Genomic DNA, 16,058 nt, shown 5'->3' with positions numbered 1-16,058 from the left:
AACAAGCAATACAAAACAAACCGTCTAGCATTGCTTTCTCGGCAGGGTTGAGTAGTGGTGGGATTGGTGTTGAAATATCGAATGTAACCAAAGTAGAGAAGAGAGTATGGGGGAAATTGTCTGCCGCACAGGCAGGGGAAGGGTTGAAAAGGGGTCGGGGGAAGACTGGGAATTTTGGTGGTGGAAAATGTGCACTGGTGAAGGGATGGTGTTTGATGATTGTATGACCAAAGTGCAAACATGAAAGCTTTGTAACTGTTTCTCACGGTGAATCAAAACAAGGGGGGAGGGGAATAATAATAAAATAAAATTTAAATTAACATTCTGAGTGAAAAAAAAGTAATGTAAGTTCATGCCCAATTCAGTCAGCTTAATCAGTGGCTGAATAAATAGCAGTACTCCCATTAAAAAAACAAATAGAGGCTGGAGTGGTAGCACAGCAGGTAGGGTGTTTGCCTTGCACGCGGCCGACCTGGGTTCGATTCCCAGCATCCCATATAGTCCCCTGAGCACTGCCAGGAGTGATTCCTGAGTACAAAGCCAGGAGTAACCCCTGAGCATCGCCAGGTGTGACCTGAAAAACAAAACAAAACCAAAAAACAAACAATGACCCGACGGGCATGTGCTCTGCAGCAGGTCCCATTTCAGTGTCCCAGCCATGGATGTGGCCTTCTAGGTTGGGTTGGGCGGGGCGCTGTGCTGGCTGTCGGAGGTAGGGTGGTGCCCAGGACAGCAGACTGAAGGAGCAGGGGCTCCCCTGGGAGCCGGGAGGGAGCGACAAGAGTCACGGCATCCTGAGTGTGAACGGTGGGTCGGTGAATCTGCACTGGGCATTCCTGGGCGGCGCTCTGCCAGTGCCCCCTCATCCCAGCAGCTTAGGATGGCGGGGGACTTGGGTGGCACTGTAGCTAAAGCTCCCGGGCCCTGGAACCCCCAGGCACGGATACTCCATCGACTGGGTGCCTGGAGTGGGGGCCCTGGCTGGGCCGGCCTCAGCATCCTTGTCTGTTGCAGGTTAATGCTGATGTCCCTGTACAATGTGAGCATCAACCTGAAGGGCCTCAAGTACATCAGCGAGAGCCCAGGCTTCATCCCTCTGCTGTGGTGGCTCCTGAGTGGTAAGGAGGCACCTCCCCCACCCCCATGCGGCTTCCACCTGTTCTGGGCACAGGGCGCGTACCCCCACCGCGGGCGCGTGGAGTCAGCCGTCCTTGTCACGCATGCGTGTAGGGGAAGGAGAAGGAGGCTGGGGCCTGCGAGCTGAGAGAGGGGGCGGCGCCTGGCCTACTCTCCCCTCTGCAGTCCAGCCCGGCCTGTCTTATCTTTCCTGGCGCTGCAGAGCGCCCGTGTTCCAGCCAGATGTGCGAGGCCAGACTTCACTTTCCTCCGTGGTCTAAACCCGTCCAGGTTGGAGCTTGCACGGGGCAGTGCTGTCGGCACATGGCTGCTGAGTGCTGTGAATGAACCCCAGCATCCCCTCACAGTCAGAGCAGCCTATCGGCTCACCACCTCCGGGCACCACTTTCCTCTTCCCCCACTGCGGTGCCACGTGGGGGGTCGGGTCTGAGGCCTGCTTGAGTCTCTCTTGACACCAGGATCGTAGCTGCTGCTCTGTGGAGCTGCGTGCAGGCTTGTCTGTGAGGAGCACCCCCAGCCGGGGCTCCAGGCAGCTGGGTCGCGTGTGTGTGGCTGCTGGACCAGATCATCTTCCTCTGAGACTGGGCCCCAGGCCCGGGAGTGCTCCTGACCTCGGTCTGCAGGCCGTCTCTTGGGCACGCTGTCCCGGGTCCTGTGGAACTGGGTCCATTTGGCGGAAGCCCATGTGGAGTGGCCAGAGCGTGTGTGTGTGTGAGACTTTGTGGGCGCTTGCAGAGTGTTTCTCAGGAGAGCAACATGAGCCTCCCCCTTTTTTTGTTTTGTTTTTTGGGTCACCTGGCGATGCACAGGGGTTCTTCCTGGCTCTGCACTCAGAAATTACCCCTGGCAGTGCTCAGGGGACCATATGGGATGCTGGGAATCGAACCTGGGTTGGCCGCATGCAGGGCAAATGCCCTCCCCGCTGTGCTATCATTCCAGCCCCGAGCCTCCCTTTTAAAGGCAGAAACAGGCCCTCACTGAAGTAGTGTTTGAGGGCGCTTGAAAGTTGGGCCCAGTCCCTCCTCTGACCTCAGGGCCCTGGGCGGGCATGGGGAGGCCTGGATGATGGTCGTCCTGAAGACCCTGACCCTCTGTGCTTCAGCCAGCTGACCACCAGTGAGGCCCAGGGCTCCTGTTGCGTGTTTGTACCCCTTCTTGGAGGGCCGGTGGGTACGGCCACATAGGTGGGGCTGAGCCAGCCTGAGTGAAGGCAAGAAGCCCTCAGTGCCTCGCGAGGCGGACGGGCTGGGTGATCACACTGCAGAGGCCAGGCACTTGGCTGCTCTCGTGTGTTGTTTGGGCCACACGGAGCAGTGCTCGGGGGCTGCTCTGGAAACGCCTAAGGGCCCCCGTGGTGCCAGGATGGAACCTGGGCCTCCTGCACTCGGGAGGCCCCACATCAGAGAGGTGGGAGATGAACTAACCCTTCCGCTGCTTTCAGTTGCGGCTGGGAAAAGTCTCAGACAGACAGACAACTATGGTGTAGGGACGGTCACGTGACCTCTCTTACCAGCTCCCACTGGATCCGTTTTCCCTTAAGAGATTTGAGACAGTTAAAGAACATGAATTTTGGACTCTTAGACCCAAATCCAAATGGGAGTTTTTACACTGGGAACTTCCCTGACCCTTATTTACTCTGCTTTTGTGTACAAAGTGGGCGCCTGGGGGTCTGATAGTATTCCAGTGAGGTTGTGTGGACTGGTGACCTAATACGGTAGGCGTCAGATAGATGTGCTTCCTTTTCATTTCTAATCTCTTGTGCCACAGTGAAAGCTTGCTTCCTTCTGTTGGTATGACCTGAAGGTGCCGCGGATTCTCCAATCCGGCCAGGGCAGAGCCTGCGCTGTCCTCCCTGAGTTATCTCACTTCCTCTGACCTTGGCCAGACCCCCTGTCCCTTCCCTTTATTCAGCTCCGTGCCTGGCTATTTCCCAGGCTTTCTCCAGATTCTTCACATTCCTCTTGGCCTCAGACTTCTAGTGGGAGGGGCTGATGAAATCAGAGTGTGCCTGAGGGTGACGCATGTTCTAGAAGGCTCTGCCCATGTCCCTGCGCTAGTGTCATCGGCATTGTCCTCCACTCTTGTCTCTGTTTGGTTTAAGTGACAGAAACATTGGTCATTCCACCCGATCTCCCCCTCTGGCCCAGCTCTCTCCAAGTCCAGGCTCTGTATACTGGACATCTTTGTGTGCTACCTAACAGACACCGATTCTACACGGGCTCCTCACGGATACCCAGATGTGGTCCGTGAGTCGGCTAGGCCTCTCTAAGAGCGCGTCCTGCAGATGTCTCCGTTTGGGCATCCAGAAGACAGTCACGTCCACTCTGGCTTCTGAGAGACTTTCCACGTGGGACTCTAATAGAGACACAGATGTCTAATAGACACACGTGTCCACGTGGCGGTGTAACAGACAGACGTGTTCCCGTGGGCAGCCAACAGACACTCGGATGCGTCCCCGTGGGCAGCTAATAGACACTCAGACTGTTGGGGCCCACTTCCGCATCTCCTCCGCGTCAGGCCCGGCCCCCAGAATCCTTGATCCCAGCGCTGACAGCACTCCTTCCGCTCTCCGGGGCCTCTGTAAACAGGGGAATGTTCTCGTCTCCCCACACCCACATCCCATCTGTTACAGAATCCTCATGGCTCTGCTTTCAGAATCATTCTGCTTCAGCTGTGTGGGTTTCCTTGCCGTTCAGGGCTTAGTCCTGACTCTGCACTCAGGGATCGCTCCTCGCGGAGCTTGGGGGACCGAGCCCGAGCGGTTAGTCTGCAGGGCAGGTGGCTTCCCCGCTGTGCCTCGGAGTCGTGCTGCCACTGCCGAGTCTGAGCCGGGTCACCTTCTCTCAGTGCCGGGCCGGGGGAGGCTCAGACATGCCCCTCTGCGCCCAGACACAGTGTAAGTGGCAGCAGGGACCCCGAGTTCCTTCCCCATCGTGGGGGGCTTCAGGACACTCTCCTCTTCTGCTCAGTGACAGCCATTCACCTCATTAGGGTCCTAGCAGCTCTGCATCAGAGTCAGACCACCACAATGCTCCCCAGTGAGGCGGGAAGATCATCTCTCAGGAGCGGCTGCAGCCGACCACGAGAGTCCCGGCAGATGGGGTCCAGGATGCGGGAACATCAGCAGTGAGAAAGCCAAGGCTAGCGGCCTGCGGAAGTTTGCCCACGGATGAGCTGTCAGCTCTGACGGAGTGTGCTTGAGGGAGGGGAAGGGGGACTCATGAGAGTGAGGGGCCGGGACCAGAGGCAGGCCCCGGCGGACTCAAGCAGGTGGAGAGAGCAGTCATGGGACGGGCCTTCCCTCAGCACCTTAGTGTTGGGTCCACATTTCTCCCATCCTCGGGCATTCGCAGTGTGGAGCCTGTCCTCTCAGAGGGGCCCAAGGACCTGGGCTGGACCACAGCAAGCCAGAGACGCTCAGTGGCCTGTAGTTGCGGCTGGGAAGATGGGTGGGCATGGGGCAGCCTTGGTTTCAAGCCACAGTTGGCTTTTTTACTTACTCGTTTTTGGTTAGGGCTGGAGCGATAGTGCAGTGGTAGGGCATTTGCCTTGCGCGCAGCCGGCTCGGCAGAGCCAGGTTCGATTCCTTCGCCCCTCTCGGAGAGCCCAGCAAGCTTCTGAGAGTATCTTGCCCGCACGGCAAAGCCTGGCAAGCTACCCGTGACGTATTCAATATGCCAAACACAGTAACAACAAATCTCAAAATGGAGACGTTACTGGGCCCACTCGAGCAAATTGATGAACAACGGGAGGACCGTGACCATGGCCATTTTTGGTTTGGAGCCACACCTGGCCACACTAAGGGCTGACTCCTGGCCCTGTGCTCAGGGATCACTCCTGATGGTGCTCGGGGGACCACATGGGATACCAGGGATCAAACCTGAGTTGGCCGCACGCAAGGCAAGTGCCCTCCCCGCTGTCCTATCCCAGGTCAGTTTGACCAGCCCTCTGCGTTGTGTGTGTGCATGCCTGCACATATGTGCCTCAGATGAAATTAGATGCCAGGCGTGGGCCGGCACGTCTGAGTCTGTGTCCCAGCATGTCGGTGTGTGCCTGAGCATGTGTTAGACATGTGCCACTGAGTGCCGAATACGTGCCTGTGTGTGTCAGATGTGTGGCAGCCCAACCTGTACCCCCACAGCTGACATGGGCTCCTGCTGCATGTGGGTGGGTCCGTGTCTGCCTGGACAGTGTGGCATGTGGCACATGTGACCAGTGTCGGGCCGTGGCGCTGAGCCGGGGAGCTCAGGGCACCTGTGAGGGGTCTCACTGTGGGACCCTCCCGCCCTGCTTGCAGGAGCAACCGCAGGAGCCGGGCTGCAGGGAGGACGTGTTTCTCGGAGCATTTTGTGAGAAGTGCCAAGTATGCGCACACTGGGGAACACCAGGCAGCATTTGCTGCTGTGCCTCGATGGGCTCATGCTTTGCAGAGAAAACGGCGAGATTAGGCATGTGGCCCCGGGATGACTCCCCAGCATGGTGGAAGGGTGAGGTGCTACCAGCTGTAGCTTCTCTGAGAACCCCACACATGTCTCGGGCCCCTGTGCTGCTCGACCGGGCACTGCTGAGGGTGCCCCCCGGGCATTTGCCTTCCTGACTCTTAGCCTGTTGGTCTGTTGGAACCCTCTCCAGCATTTGCCCCAGACCTTCCTGTGCCCTGTGCTTGCCACAGTGGACGGTCTCAGCAGTGAATCCATCTCCAGTGCCTCGGCGGCCTGGATACAGGCAGACAGCTTCTCTTGCCTATCTGCCTATCTGCCTCTCTGCCTGCCTGCCTGCCTGCCTGCCTGTCTGCTGTCTGTCTGTCTGCCTTCCTGTCTGCTGTCTTCCTGTCTGTCTGTCTGTCTGTCTGCCTCTCTGTCTGCCTGCTGCCTGTCTGTTGGGCATCACGGCTGCTGGAGTCTGGCTCGCTGAGGGCTTTTGGTCCCTGCAGTGTCCTGTGCTCTCGGGGACCCCTTCACAGTGCTCCTCTGGGGCCATCACCTTGGGGCCCTTGTCGCCACAGTCTCAATACTCCCAGATGCTGGGCGTGTGTGGCCTCTGGGCAAGTGGCTTGAGTGCCTCAGCCCTCAGGTGCCCATTGTGCCTGCTCACCCAGGCTGTGAAGGTATCCTGGTCGCTTCTGTGTGGGACCCTGGCAGGCCCTGGCAGCCACGGTGCCCCGGGGCCCTCTGCTGCTTGACCGTTTCCCTCTGGGGGGACAGTGAGGACATGTGGCCGGGACACAGGGGCCGTTCTGGTGAGCGGCTCCGCTCTGACCACGCCCCGTCCCCAGATCCTGACGCTGAGGTGTGTCTGCACGTGCTGCGCCTCGTCCAGTCGGTGGTGCTGGAGCCCGACGTCTTCTCCAAGTCGGCGGCCGAGCTCTGCAGCTCTCTGCCCTTGCAGCGCATCGTGGCCATGACCAAGAGCCGCTCCCCACCCCTGCAGGCTGCGGCCCAGGAGCTGCTGGAGGACCTCCGCGGGCTGCGGCCAGATGCGTAGGACCCCCCCCGGGGAACCCCCTGTGCGGGGGCTGAGCCCACCCCGCCCTCCCAGCAGCCCCGTCTCCGCAGATGGATGGCGAGCACTTTCTTACTGCTCTCCAGGAGCGCCGGCCACAGCCTCCCGCGGGCCAAGGCTGCCGGCCAGAGCTCGCCGGGTGCTGAGCTCTTTCTTTCGTGCTTTTTAGTTTTCAATAAAGCAAGTTGCCAGCTCAGCTCTCGGCTCTTTCTGTGGTGACCTTCGTCCCCGTCACGTGTGGGGACACCCGGAGATGCCCACAAGCCACATGGCCTCTCCCACTACATGCAGGGCCACGGGGACAAGTCCACGGGATGGTGTCCCCAGCTCTCCTCACGTGCTTCCTCTACAGCAAGTCCATGGGCAGAGGACAGAGGCTGTGGGGAGTAGCTGCCGTCCTGGGCACCCTGAGGCCTGTGTCCCTGTGGGGCTGGGCACCAGTCAGGGCATGCTGCTTTCGGGTGGACTCTGTGCCCCGAGTTGGCCCCAGAGAGGAGCAGGTGCTGGTCTCGCCCAGGTCATGGCGTCAGAGGTGATGGGGACCCCTGGGAATCTGTGACCCAGTCACTGCACTCTGCCAGGGCCTGGTGGAGGCCTGACCCGTGGGGGGCTCGGGTGGGGGCCTGACCCTGTGGGGGCCTCGGGTGGGGGCCTGAACCCGTGGACGGCTTGGGTGGGGGCCTGGCTCTGTGGGGGCTCAGGTGGAGGCCTACCCTGTGGGGGGCTCAGAGGGAGGCCTGACCCCATGGTGGGGGACCTCAGTGCACCCTGGGAGCAGGGTGCATGGGCAGGAATGCCAAGTTGAACCTGGTGGCCGCAGTACAGTTCCTCTGGGCTGGGCGCTGAGCTGTGGCCCCGTTGTCCAGGTGCCGTGGCAGAGTGACCCTGGGCTCTGTGTTCGTCGCTGCAGATGAGCCGCAGGTGCTGTCACAGCCCTGCAGCTGCCCCCAGCTCTGCCTGCCCAGGGCCTGCTTGGGCCTGGATGGCGCAGCCAAGTTCCTCTGGCCGAGCTCAGTGCCAGGCACAGGGACGTGCTCTGACTTGACTTGACGTCCGTCACCTTGGAGAGCCCCTGCACTGACGTCAGCCTGTAACCGGACCCGGGCATCCACGCCAGCGCCCTCTGCCTGTGGGTGGCACCTGCCTCTTCTGTCACCTGCTCCCCAGTCCTGGCCTCAACCCCGGGGGGTCATGCTGGGAGGGCGGACATAGGTGCCCTGCTGTGGGGACGGTTCCCGGCTCAGCGCCACCCGCACCCGTGGTCCTGAGTCCGGGCCATCCCTCCCTCGCTGGCCTCACGCCCACTCTAGGTCTAGATGCTTCCTGGGGTGCTCCCTATCTCTCTCCCCTCTCTTCCCTGTACTCCTTTCTCTGTTTTTCCCATTCCATTCCCTCCCTCCCCTCCCCCTTCCTCCCCCTCCTTTTCCTTCCCCTCCCCCTCCCCCCTTCCCTCTCCTTCCTTTCCCCCCTCCTCCCTCCCCATGCGCTCAGCCTTCAGCACTTTCCTCTCTGCCTGTTCGAGAGTCTGAGTCCCACCTTTGCCAGGCAGAGCAGCTGGCTGCAGCGGCTTGGGGTGAGCGGAGAAGGGGCCCCTGGGCCACCCATGACACTCATGCCGTGCCCCTCCAGCCTGGGTTCTGGCCCTCCTCACCCCTCAACACTTTCTGCTGTACCTACATGGTGGTGATTCCCTGGGCCAGTCCAGATAGACCTGTGTGTGTTCCTGTGTGTCCCCGCATGTGCTTCTGTGTGCCCTGTGTGTCTGTATGTCCATGGCAGCGTGTGCCAGCCCCTCCCGGCACAACCCTGGGCCGCACGCCCCCCCCACCCCCCGGGCTCGGTGCTGTATTGGACAGGACTGGGCCTGGTGACAAGCCCCCAGAAGGGGCCCTTTGAGTTGTCACTGGGTCCTGTCGGACCAGCTAACCCCCTGCTTTTCGGAGGCCACTGAGGGATCCCTGGCTCTAGAGCCCAGGAAACGGCACCAGGCAGATGCCTGGACTGCCCCTTGTGACCAGGACCTGAGACCCATGATCCGGCCCTCAGACCCTGCATTGAAGGAACCCGCAGGGCCGAGCCATTCCTGGAGACCCCCGGGCAGCAGGGCTGAAGGAAAGGCCATGCGGGGGGGACCGCCCGGCGCCTGGTGTCACCAGCTCTTCCTGTTTGTCCTGCAATTAGTCACCAGGGCTCAGGGCCAAGACAGGGCCATCGCCAGCTCCCCACTCCCAGGCGGGCACAGTTGCGCCTCCGCCAGCAGAAACCACCCACGTCCCGCTCAGCACATGCTTCCTCTTTCTCAAGTCCTTCTGGAACATTCCAGGCCTGCATCCACTAGGCACCGCTCAGAGGAGACCAGCCCGTGACAGGCAGCTGCCGGGGCCATCAGACCGTCCTTGTCTAGAGGGCACTATGTGGCCTGGCCAGAGCCACCTTGCACAGACCCGCCCCTGCATGTCCCACCCCCCCCCCCTCCCCACAGGAAGCACAGATCCCCGAGCAGGGCAGCGGCTAGACCTGAAGCTTCATCCCCCGGGTGAGCCCCGCCTGCACCCCGCCTTTCCCAGCACCCGGTCACATCAGTGACCTCTGTTAACCCAGTTTCCTCTGCTCCTGGTGGGAGGCCCCTGGAATGTCCCTGAAGCTCTGTGTCCACCCCACCCTCTCGTTCTGTTCCCTCTGGCGAGGCAGGGTCTTTCAAGGTTCTGTTGGCCCACACCCCGCAGTGCTCAAGGATCACTCCTGGCAGGGCTCAGGGCCGTGTCAGGTGCCGAGGTTTGAACCCAGGTTGGCCGCATGCAGGGCTGTGCCCTCACAGAGCCCTGACTGCACCGTGTCACGGTGGAGTTGGCCTCCGTCCCAGAGCCAGGTGGCGTCGAGAGTCACCTGCACCGGCCCCTGAAGGCCGTCTCCTGCTGAGAACAGCGAGGCAGGCAGACTGCCCAATGGTTAGAGCAGACTGCAGGGAGCTCAGAGGAAAGGGGGCTCAGGGAACTGCATGCAGCCGTGCGGCACCCCGCCTCCAGAGCAGGGGCTCCCCGTCTTGGTCCTTCCTTTCTCCCCGGCATACATGGCGCCTGCTGCCAGCCAATGGGACTGTGGGGGACAGTTCTCCCCAGAAGGAGGGGCGGGGCTCCCCCCTCCCCCCCCCCCGGGCCTGGGAACACAGAAGTATGGGGGAGTGCCCAGGGGCTGGGCCAGTTCGCTCTTGCACCACCACCCCCCCGTAGGCCCAACACTCCTGGCAGACCCCCGCCCAGTGAGCCCCGCTGGCCAGCTGCGGGTGACTCAGATCTAGGGACAGCACCTGAGGCCTTGGGCGTGGGAACCCTGGCTCTCAGCGCCAGCCGAGGCAAGTGGGAGCAACTCTCCAATGCACTGAGTGTGGCCAGTGGCCCTTGGGGCAGGGAGCCTCCGACTCGCCGTCCAACCCCCGGGTTGTGCTCACAGGAAGCAGTGTCCATGGGGGGCGGGGCAGCCTGCGAGGCCCAGCTCCCTGGATGTGGGGTGCTCTGGGCTCTGCTATGCCCGGGACCCTCTGCTGAGCTGACAGCGCCCCGCCTCTCCCCCATTCCCAGCTTGTCCCTGGCAACACGGTGGCTTCCTGGCCAAGGCTTGGGTCCTGTACAGATGTGGGCCACCCTCGTGTCTCCGCAGTTCCACTCTCGGCCCAGCCCCACCGCTGTCCTGCGTGCGGACTCCCCAGCCCGGCCCGTGCCGGTAGCTCAGCCCTCACGGGATCTGCTTCTGGGACCCGCCCGGGAAGGGGTGACCTCAAGAGGGACACCAGCCAGGGGGCTCGGCGGGCGGGGTGGGGTCTTGGACACCTAAAGGCAGTGGCCAGCACAGTGACCCTGGGGCGCAGGTGCCCCTCGTGCCCTGGCTGCCCCAGGAAGGTGCCTCAGCTTCCTGGCCAAGGGCCCGGGCAGGGCTGGCCGCCTCTGGGGAGCGGGCCCCGGTTGCTGCCCCAGCTGCCTGCCCGGCTGCCTGCCCGGCTGCCTTGAGAGGGTGTTTCCTGCAGGACGCCTGGAGCAGCCTGGGGCGAGCACTGACCCAGTATCCCGCCTCCGATGGTCACCAGCAAGGGGACTAGGGGCCCCACAGATGGGCTCAGAAAAGGATGGGGGGCTCCATCCCCACTGTGCAAGGAATAGAGGCCCCAAGAGGCTGCTGTCCCCTCCCTGAGGTGGCACCAGGGCAGCCAGCCAGCAGCCCTGACCCAGCCTCAGGCCTTGTCCTGCCCTGACCATCTCGTAAGACATGACTTCCCTGACTGCATGGCCAGGCACCCGCTATGGACCCCTGTCGGGGTGCTGTGGGGACCCCACCATTCACATTCGCCATGTCCCAGCTCTGTCCCGGGCCACCTAGGTTGTTCGCTTGCCCAGGCCCTTTGCCACACGCCCTGCTCTTCTCTCCTCCCGGTAGCCCTGGCCTCACGACAGCTCTGCTGCTGTGGCTTTGACACCTCCTGCCGCTCAGGTGGGTGGTGGCTGTCCCAGTCCTGCTGCTGGGGCTGAGGGTGACAAAGTCTGGATGGCAGCAGGACCCTCCTTGCCACGACTGCCTCACTGGAGGCCCCTTGCAGGCTCAACTCCAGGCACAGGTCGGGCGTTTGGAGTATGAGATGGTGTAGGCTCTGCTGGCACCTGCCCTGCCCTCACCCCTGCCCGCCTTCGCCCTCGCCCCTGCCCTGCCCTCACCCCGGCCTCTGCCCTGCCCTCCTCCCTGCCCCTGCCCTCGCCCCTGCCTCTGCCCTGTCCTCACCTCTGCCCTGCCCTCGCCCTTGCCCTGCCCTCACCCCTGCGTCTGCCCTGCCCTCACCCCTGCCTCTGCCCTGCCCTTGCCCCTGCCCTCACCCCTGCCCCTGCCCCTGCCCCTGCCCTTGCCCCTGCCCTCACCCCTGCCCCAGCCCCTGCCCTCGGCCCTGCCCTGCCCTCACCCCAGCCCTCCCAGGCCCGGGGCATCCTGCTCACCTCCCTATGGGCTCCTCCTCTGTCTCACACACTCCCCAGAGCAGCATCTTTAGGGACAAAAGCCGTCTCCAGAAACATCCCCAGGGCCGGGAAGCCTGATCAGCTGCCTGGGCGTCCACAGCTGATAGAGTTGCCACACGGGATAGGCATCACGCTGGCCCTGTGTGCCACCAGCCCCCACACATCAGTGCCCTTCCAGGAGGCACAGAAGAGTGAACCCCGATCCCTGAGTGCCTGGCACCTCCAACTCATGCCCTGGGCATACGAGAAGCTGTGACTGTGGACAGCAGGTGGACAGGTGGCGATAAGGACCAGAGCCACGTTCTGGTACTGGATCAGCCCGGAATTCACTCAACCCCAGAGTGACCTGGGGATTCTGCCACTGCTGGGGGGCTCCAGGTGTGAAGGGGAACTGAGGCGGGTGTGAGGGGGACCTGAGGCGGGTGTGAAGGGGAACTGAGGCGGATGTGAGGGGAAGCTGAGGCGGGTGTGAAGGGCAGCTGAGGTGACTGTGAGGGGGAGCTGGGAGCAGAGAGAGGTGTGAAGGGGAGTTGAGGCAGGTGTGAGGGGGAGCTGAGGTGACTGTGAGGGGGAGCTGGGAGCAGAGAAAGGTGTGAAGGGGAGCTGAGGCAGGTGTGAGGGGGAGCTGAGGCGGGTGTGAAGGGGAGCTGAGGTGACTGAGGGGGAGCTGGGAGCAGAGAAAGGTGTGAAGGGGAGCTGAGGCAGGTGTGAGGGGGGCTGAGGTGACTGTGAGGGAGCAGAGAAGAGTGTGAAGGGGACTGAGGTGGGTATAAGTGGGGGGCTGATATGTTTGAGTGGGGACCAGAGGCGAGTGTGAAGAGGAACTGAGGTAGGTGTGAGGTAGGAGCTGAGGTGGGTCTTGCGGGGGGGGAGGGGCGGGGATTGAAGCTGGTGGAGGAAGATGAGGCGGGTGTGAGGGGAAAACTGAGGCAGGTGTGAGGGGGAAGATGAGGTGGTGATGGGGGAGGCTGATACGGTATGAAGGGGAATTGAGGCGGGTGTGAGGAGGGAGCTGAGGTGGGTGTGAGGGGACCTGAGGCATGTGAGGGGAAACTGAGGCAGGTATGGAGGAGAGTTGAGGTAGGTATGAGGGGTGAGCTGAGGTGGGTGTGAGCGGGGAGCTGAGGGATCTGAGGGGAGATCTGAGGCAGGTGTGAGGGGGCTCTGAAGTGGTTGTGCGGGAGCTGAGGCAAGTAGAGCTGAGGTGGGTGTGAGGGGGAGCTGAGGCAACTCTGCGGCAGGGCAGCTGAGGTGGGTATGAGAGGGAACTGAGGCATGTGAGGGACAACTGAGACAGATATGGATGTGAGCTGAGGCGGGTATAAGGGGCGAGCTGAGGTGGGTATGAGAGGGAGCTGAGGTGGCTGTGAGAGGGAACTGAAGCAGGTGTGTGGGGAACTGAGGTGGGTGTGATAGAACTGAGGCGCTGTGAGGAAAATGAGGGAGGTGAGACGGGGGAGCTGAGAGGGGTGTGTGAGGGGGGATTGAGGTGGGTGTGAGAGGGGAACTGAGGTGGTTCTGAGGGGGAACTAAGGCAGTTGTGGAAAGCTGAGGTGGGTGCTAGGAGAGAGCAAGGCGGGTGTCGGGGAACTGAGGTGGTGTGAAGGGGCAGTTGAGACAGGTGTGAGGGGAGACCTGAGGTGTGTGTGTGAAGGGGAGCTGAGGTGGGTGTGAGGGAGGACCTGAGGCATGTGTGAAGAGGAACTTAGGTGGGTGTTCAAGGGGAACAGGTAAGTGTGAGGAGGAAACTGAGGAGGGTGTGAGGGGGAACTGACGTGGATTTGAGGGGGGAACAAGTGGAGTTGGGGGGAGCTGATGCAGTGTGAGGTGATGCAGGCAATGTGCATGGAAGGAATGGCAGCTCGGGGGTGCTCAGGCAACCCCCAGACACCCCCTCTGCTCTCACCCAAGTTTTCAGGAGGCCTGCTTGCCAGAGTGCAGTGTGTGTGGGAATCGTGGGTCTCCCCACTCCGGGCTGCAAACTCTGGCCTAGCACAGTCAGGGCAGCACGATGGGAGGGAAAACCTGCTTCCTGCATGCAGGAAGCAGGCTGAGGGGTGATGACAGAGGAGGTGAGGGAATGCCGAGGTTCAGGATTGTCTTGTGGGCAGCCATATCCCCCATTCACCCCAACAAGTTCAGGGGATGGGGTGCTGTGTGGCGTGGGAGGTGGAGGTAAAATCGAGTTCCTGAGTCGGTGTCCCGGCTTGTTGGTCTCTTGTGGGGCTAATGAGCTGGGCTGTGGGTACCCAAGACAGTCTGCGGAGCTTAGGGTGTGCAGTATGAGCCTGGGCCACCTCCCATCTGAGGGGTGCAGCCTCCTGGCTCTCTTCCTCAGGGCCAGAGGCCCAGGACTGAAGAGGCACACTTGGGCCCTGATACTAGGCCTCGAGCGGTAAGAGGGATGGTGCTGGCGCTCTCAGGGTTTGGTTTTCAGTGAGAGATCTGACTGAGAAAGAATGCAGAGTACCTTCAAGGGCTATTCTGCGGTTAAGATGTGGTCAATGTGGGTTTCTGGCCCTGCGCAATCACACCAGAGCTCTGGAATGTTCCAGACCTCTGAAGTGTCACCTGGCACTTCTGTTTTCCTTCCTGATTTGGAGAGCAAGACTAACAAGCTTAAGAAAGATTTTTACAGACTTAAACAAAGGGATATTAGAGTATGTTTCTGAGCTAGTCTGACATTGGAGCCTGACAAGATGTCAAGGTGATGGAGATGTCCCTGTCAGGATGGAATACCCCGTCAGGATGATGGTGGTGTCCCTATCAGGGTGTTGGAGGCGTCACCTTCATTACCTGTCAGGGTAATGAAGGTGACGCTGTCAGAATGAAGGTGTCCCTATTAAGGTGACAGAGGTAACTCTGTCAGTGTGTTGAAGGTACCTCTGACAGAGTAATGGAGGTAGTAGCTGTCAGAGTTTGGAAGTAACCCTCTCAGAATGATGAAGGTGTCTCTGTCAGGGTGACGGAAGTGACCCTGCCAGTATGATGGAAACATGTCAGAGTGATGGAGGTGTTCTGTCAGAATCACTTGATCACTTGACTTCCCATTAATTGTCGATTTGCTAGAGCGGGCGCCAGTAACGTCTCCATTTGTCCCTGTCACGTGCTAGTGTAGCCCAATGGTGTCTGTTCGTTCTAGGAACACGAAGAGCCTCAAACCATTTTATTGGCCTCTTCTTTCTCATCCTTCACAATGCTGCCATATTGGTGATGCCTTCAGGGTCAGGGGAATGAGACCCATTGTAATTACTGGTTTTGGCATATCAAATACACAACGGATAGCTTGCGAGGCTCTGCCGTGCGGGCGGAATACTCTCAGTAGCTTGCCAGGCTCTCCGAGAGGAATAGAGGCTTTTGGGGCGGCCTCTAATTGCCCTTGTAGGTGTTACCATGGTTCAAAATGTATTTGAACACTATCAAATAAAATTTGAGCACTATCAAATCAGTCAGTCTCTGTCAGAATGATAGGGGTATTTCTGTGAGGATCTTGGTATCCTTTTCAGAGTGTTGGAGGCATCCCTGTGAAGGTGATGAAGGTGACCCTGTCAGGGTGATGGAGGTACCTCTGTCAGGGTAACGGGAGGGGTCCCTGTCAGCGTGATGTAGGCTTCCCTGTCAGGGTCATAAAGGCATCCCTGTCACAGTGACAGATTTCGTCAGGGTGATGGAGGCATCCTTATCAGGGTGGTAAGACCTCCCTGTCAGGGTGATGGAGGTGTTGCTGTCAGAGAGGACCCTTGCCTATCTGCCTGTAACACTGGGACCGAGATCCGCTGTGGTCTTTTTCTATGGAGTTCGGAGCCGTCAACTCCAGTTTCTGGGTTCCTGTTGAGAGAATTTGAGAGTGTAACTGTCCAGGTGCCTGGCATGTGAGGGTCAAGTCGGTGGTCCCACCTCCTATATGAGGGGTCTGCAGCCCAGGCCGGGAAACATCCATGAGAGCAGAACACCGCCCCTCCCCCAGGCATTCCCCAGCCCTCATGCACAGACACGTGCCTGCCTTGCCACAGGCACCTCCAGGAACGCCTCTGGCCACCACAGCGTGTGCGGCTGTTGTGAATGTTCTAGCTGTCCAAATGCAGGAAACTGGGAAGCAGGCAAAGGTTCCTAAAGGGCTTCTAGGCCCAGGACAAACTACGCAGAAACCCTGGCAGCAGAAATGCGTGTGTGTGTGCATGCGCGTGCGCACACACGCGCGTGAGGCCACCCCTTCCTCTGCCGTCCTGCCCTTCCCAAAGGACTTGGGGGTATTGCCCACACTAGCCTGGCCGCTGGGGGGTGCTGGGTCCGTTTACCCAGGAAGGTGGCGACCCATGTTTCCAACGGCTTCATGTTTTGCAATCCTGCGGGCCTTTCAAAGGTTACGGCTGACCTGGGCTGGGACTGGTGGGTGTTTGGGGAGCAGGGTGTTTGAGGGAC

The 16,058-nt window shown here is 60.6% G+C and overlaps 2 protein-coding genes across 2 annotated transcripts in view; one reads left to right on the top strand and one right to left on the bottom strand.

Moving 5' to 3' along the window:
• Positions 1 to 6,621, top strand: part of HSF2BP (heat shock transcription factor 2 binding protein) — a 34,964-nt gene extending 28,343 nt beyond the window's left edge. Inside the window, exons 7-8 of the mRNA XM_056119643.1 lie at positions 1,015 to 1,118; positions 6,413 to 6,621. Coding sequence (XP_055975618.1) covers positions 1,015 to 1,118; positions 6,413 to 6,621 — 313 coding nt within the window. The remainder of the gene's footprint in view (positions 1 to 1,014; positions 1,119 to 6,412) is intronic.
• The window catches only part of PDXK (pyridoxal kinase), a 161,047-nt gene that overhangs the window by 54,011 nt on the left and 90,978 nt on the right, over positions 1 to 16,058 (bottom strand). The window lies entirely within an intron of this gene.

Source organism: Sorex fumeus, unplaced genomic scaffold (assembly GCF_029834395.1).
Source record: "Sorex fumeus unplaced genomic scaffold, SorFum_2.1 ptg000041l, whole genome shotgun sequence".
Classification (NCBI taxonomy): domain Eukaryota; kingdom Metazoa; phylum Chordata; class Mammalia; order Eulipotyphla; family Soricidae; genus Sorex; species Sorex fumeus.
The sequence above is the reverse complement of the archived record's forward strand: the minus strand, read 5'-3'. Positions and strand labels throughout refer to the sequence as shown.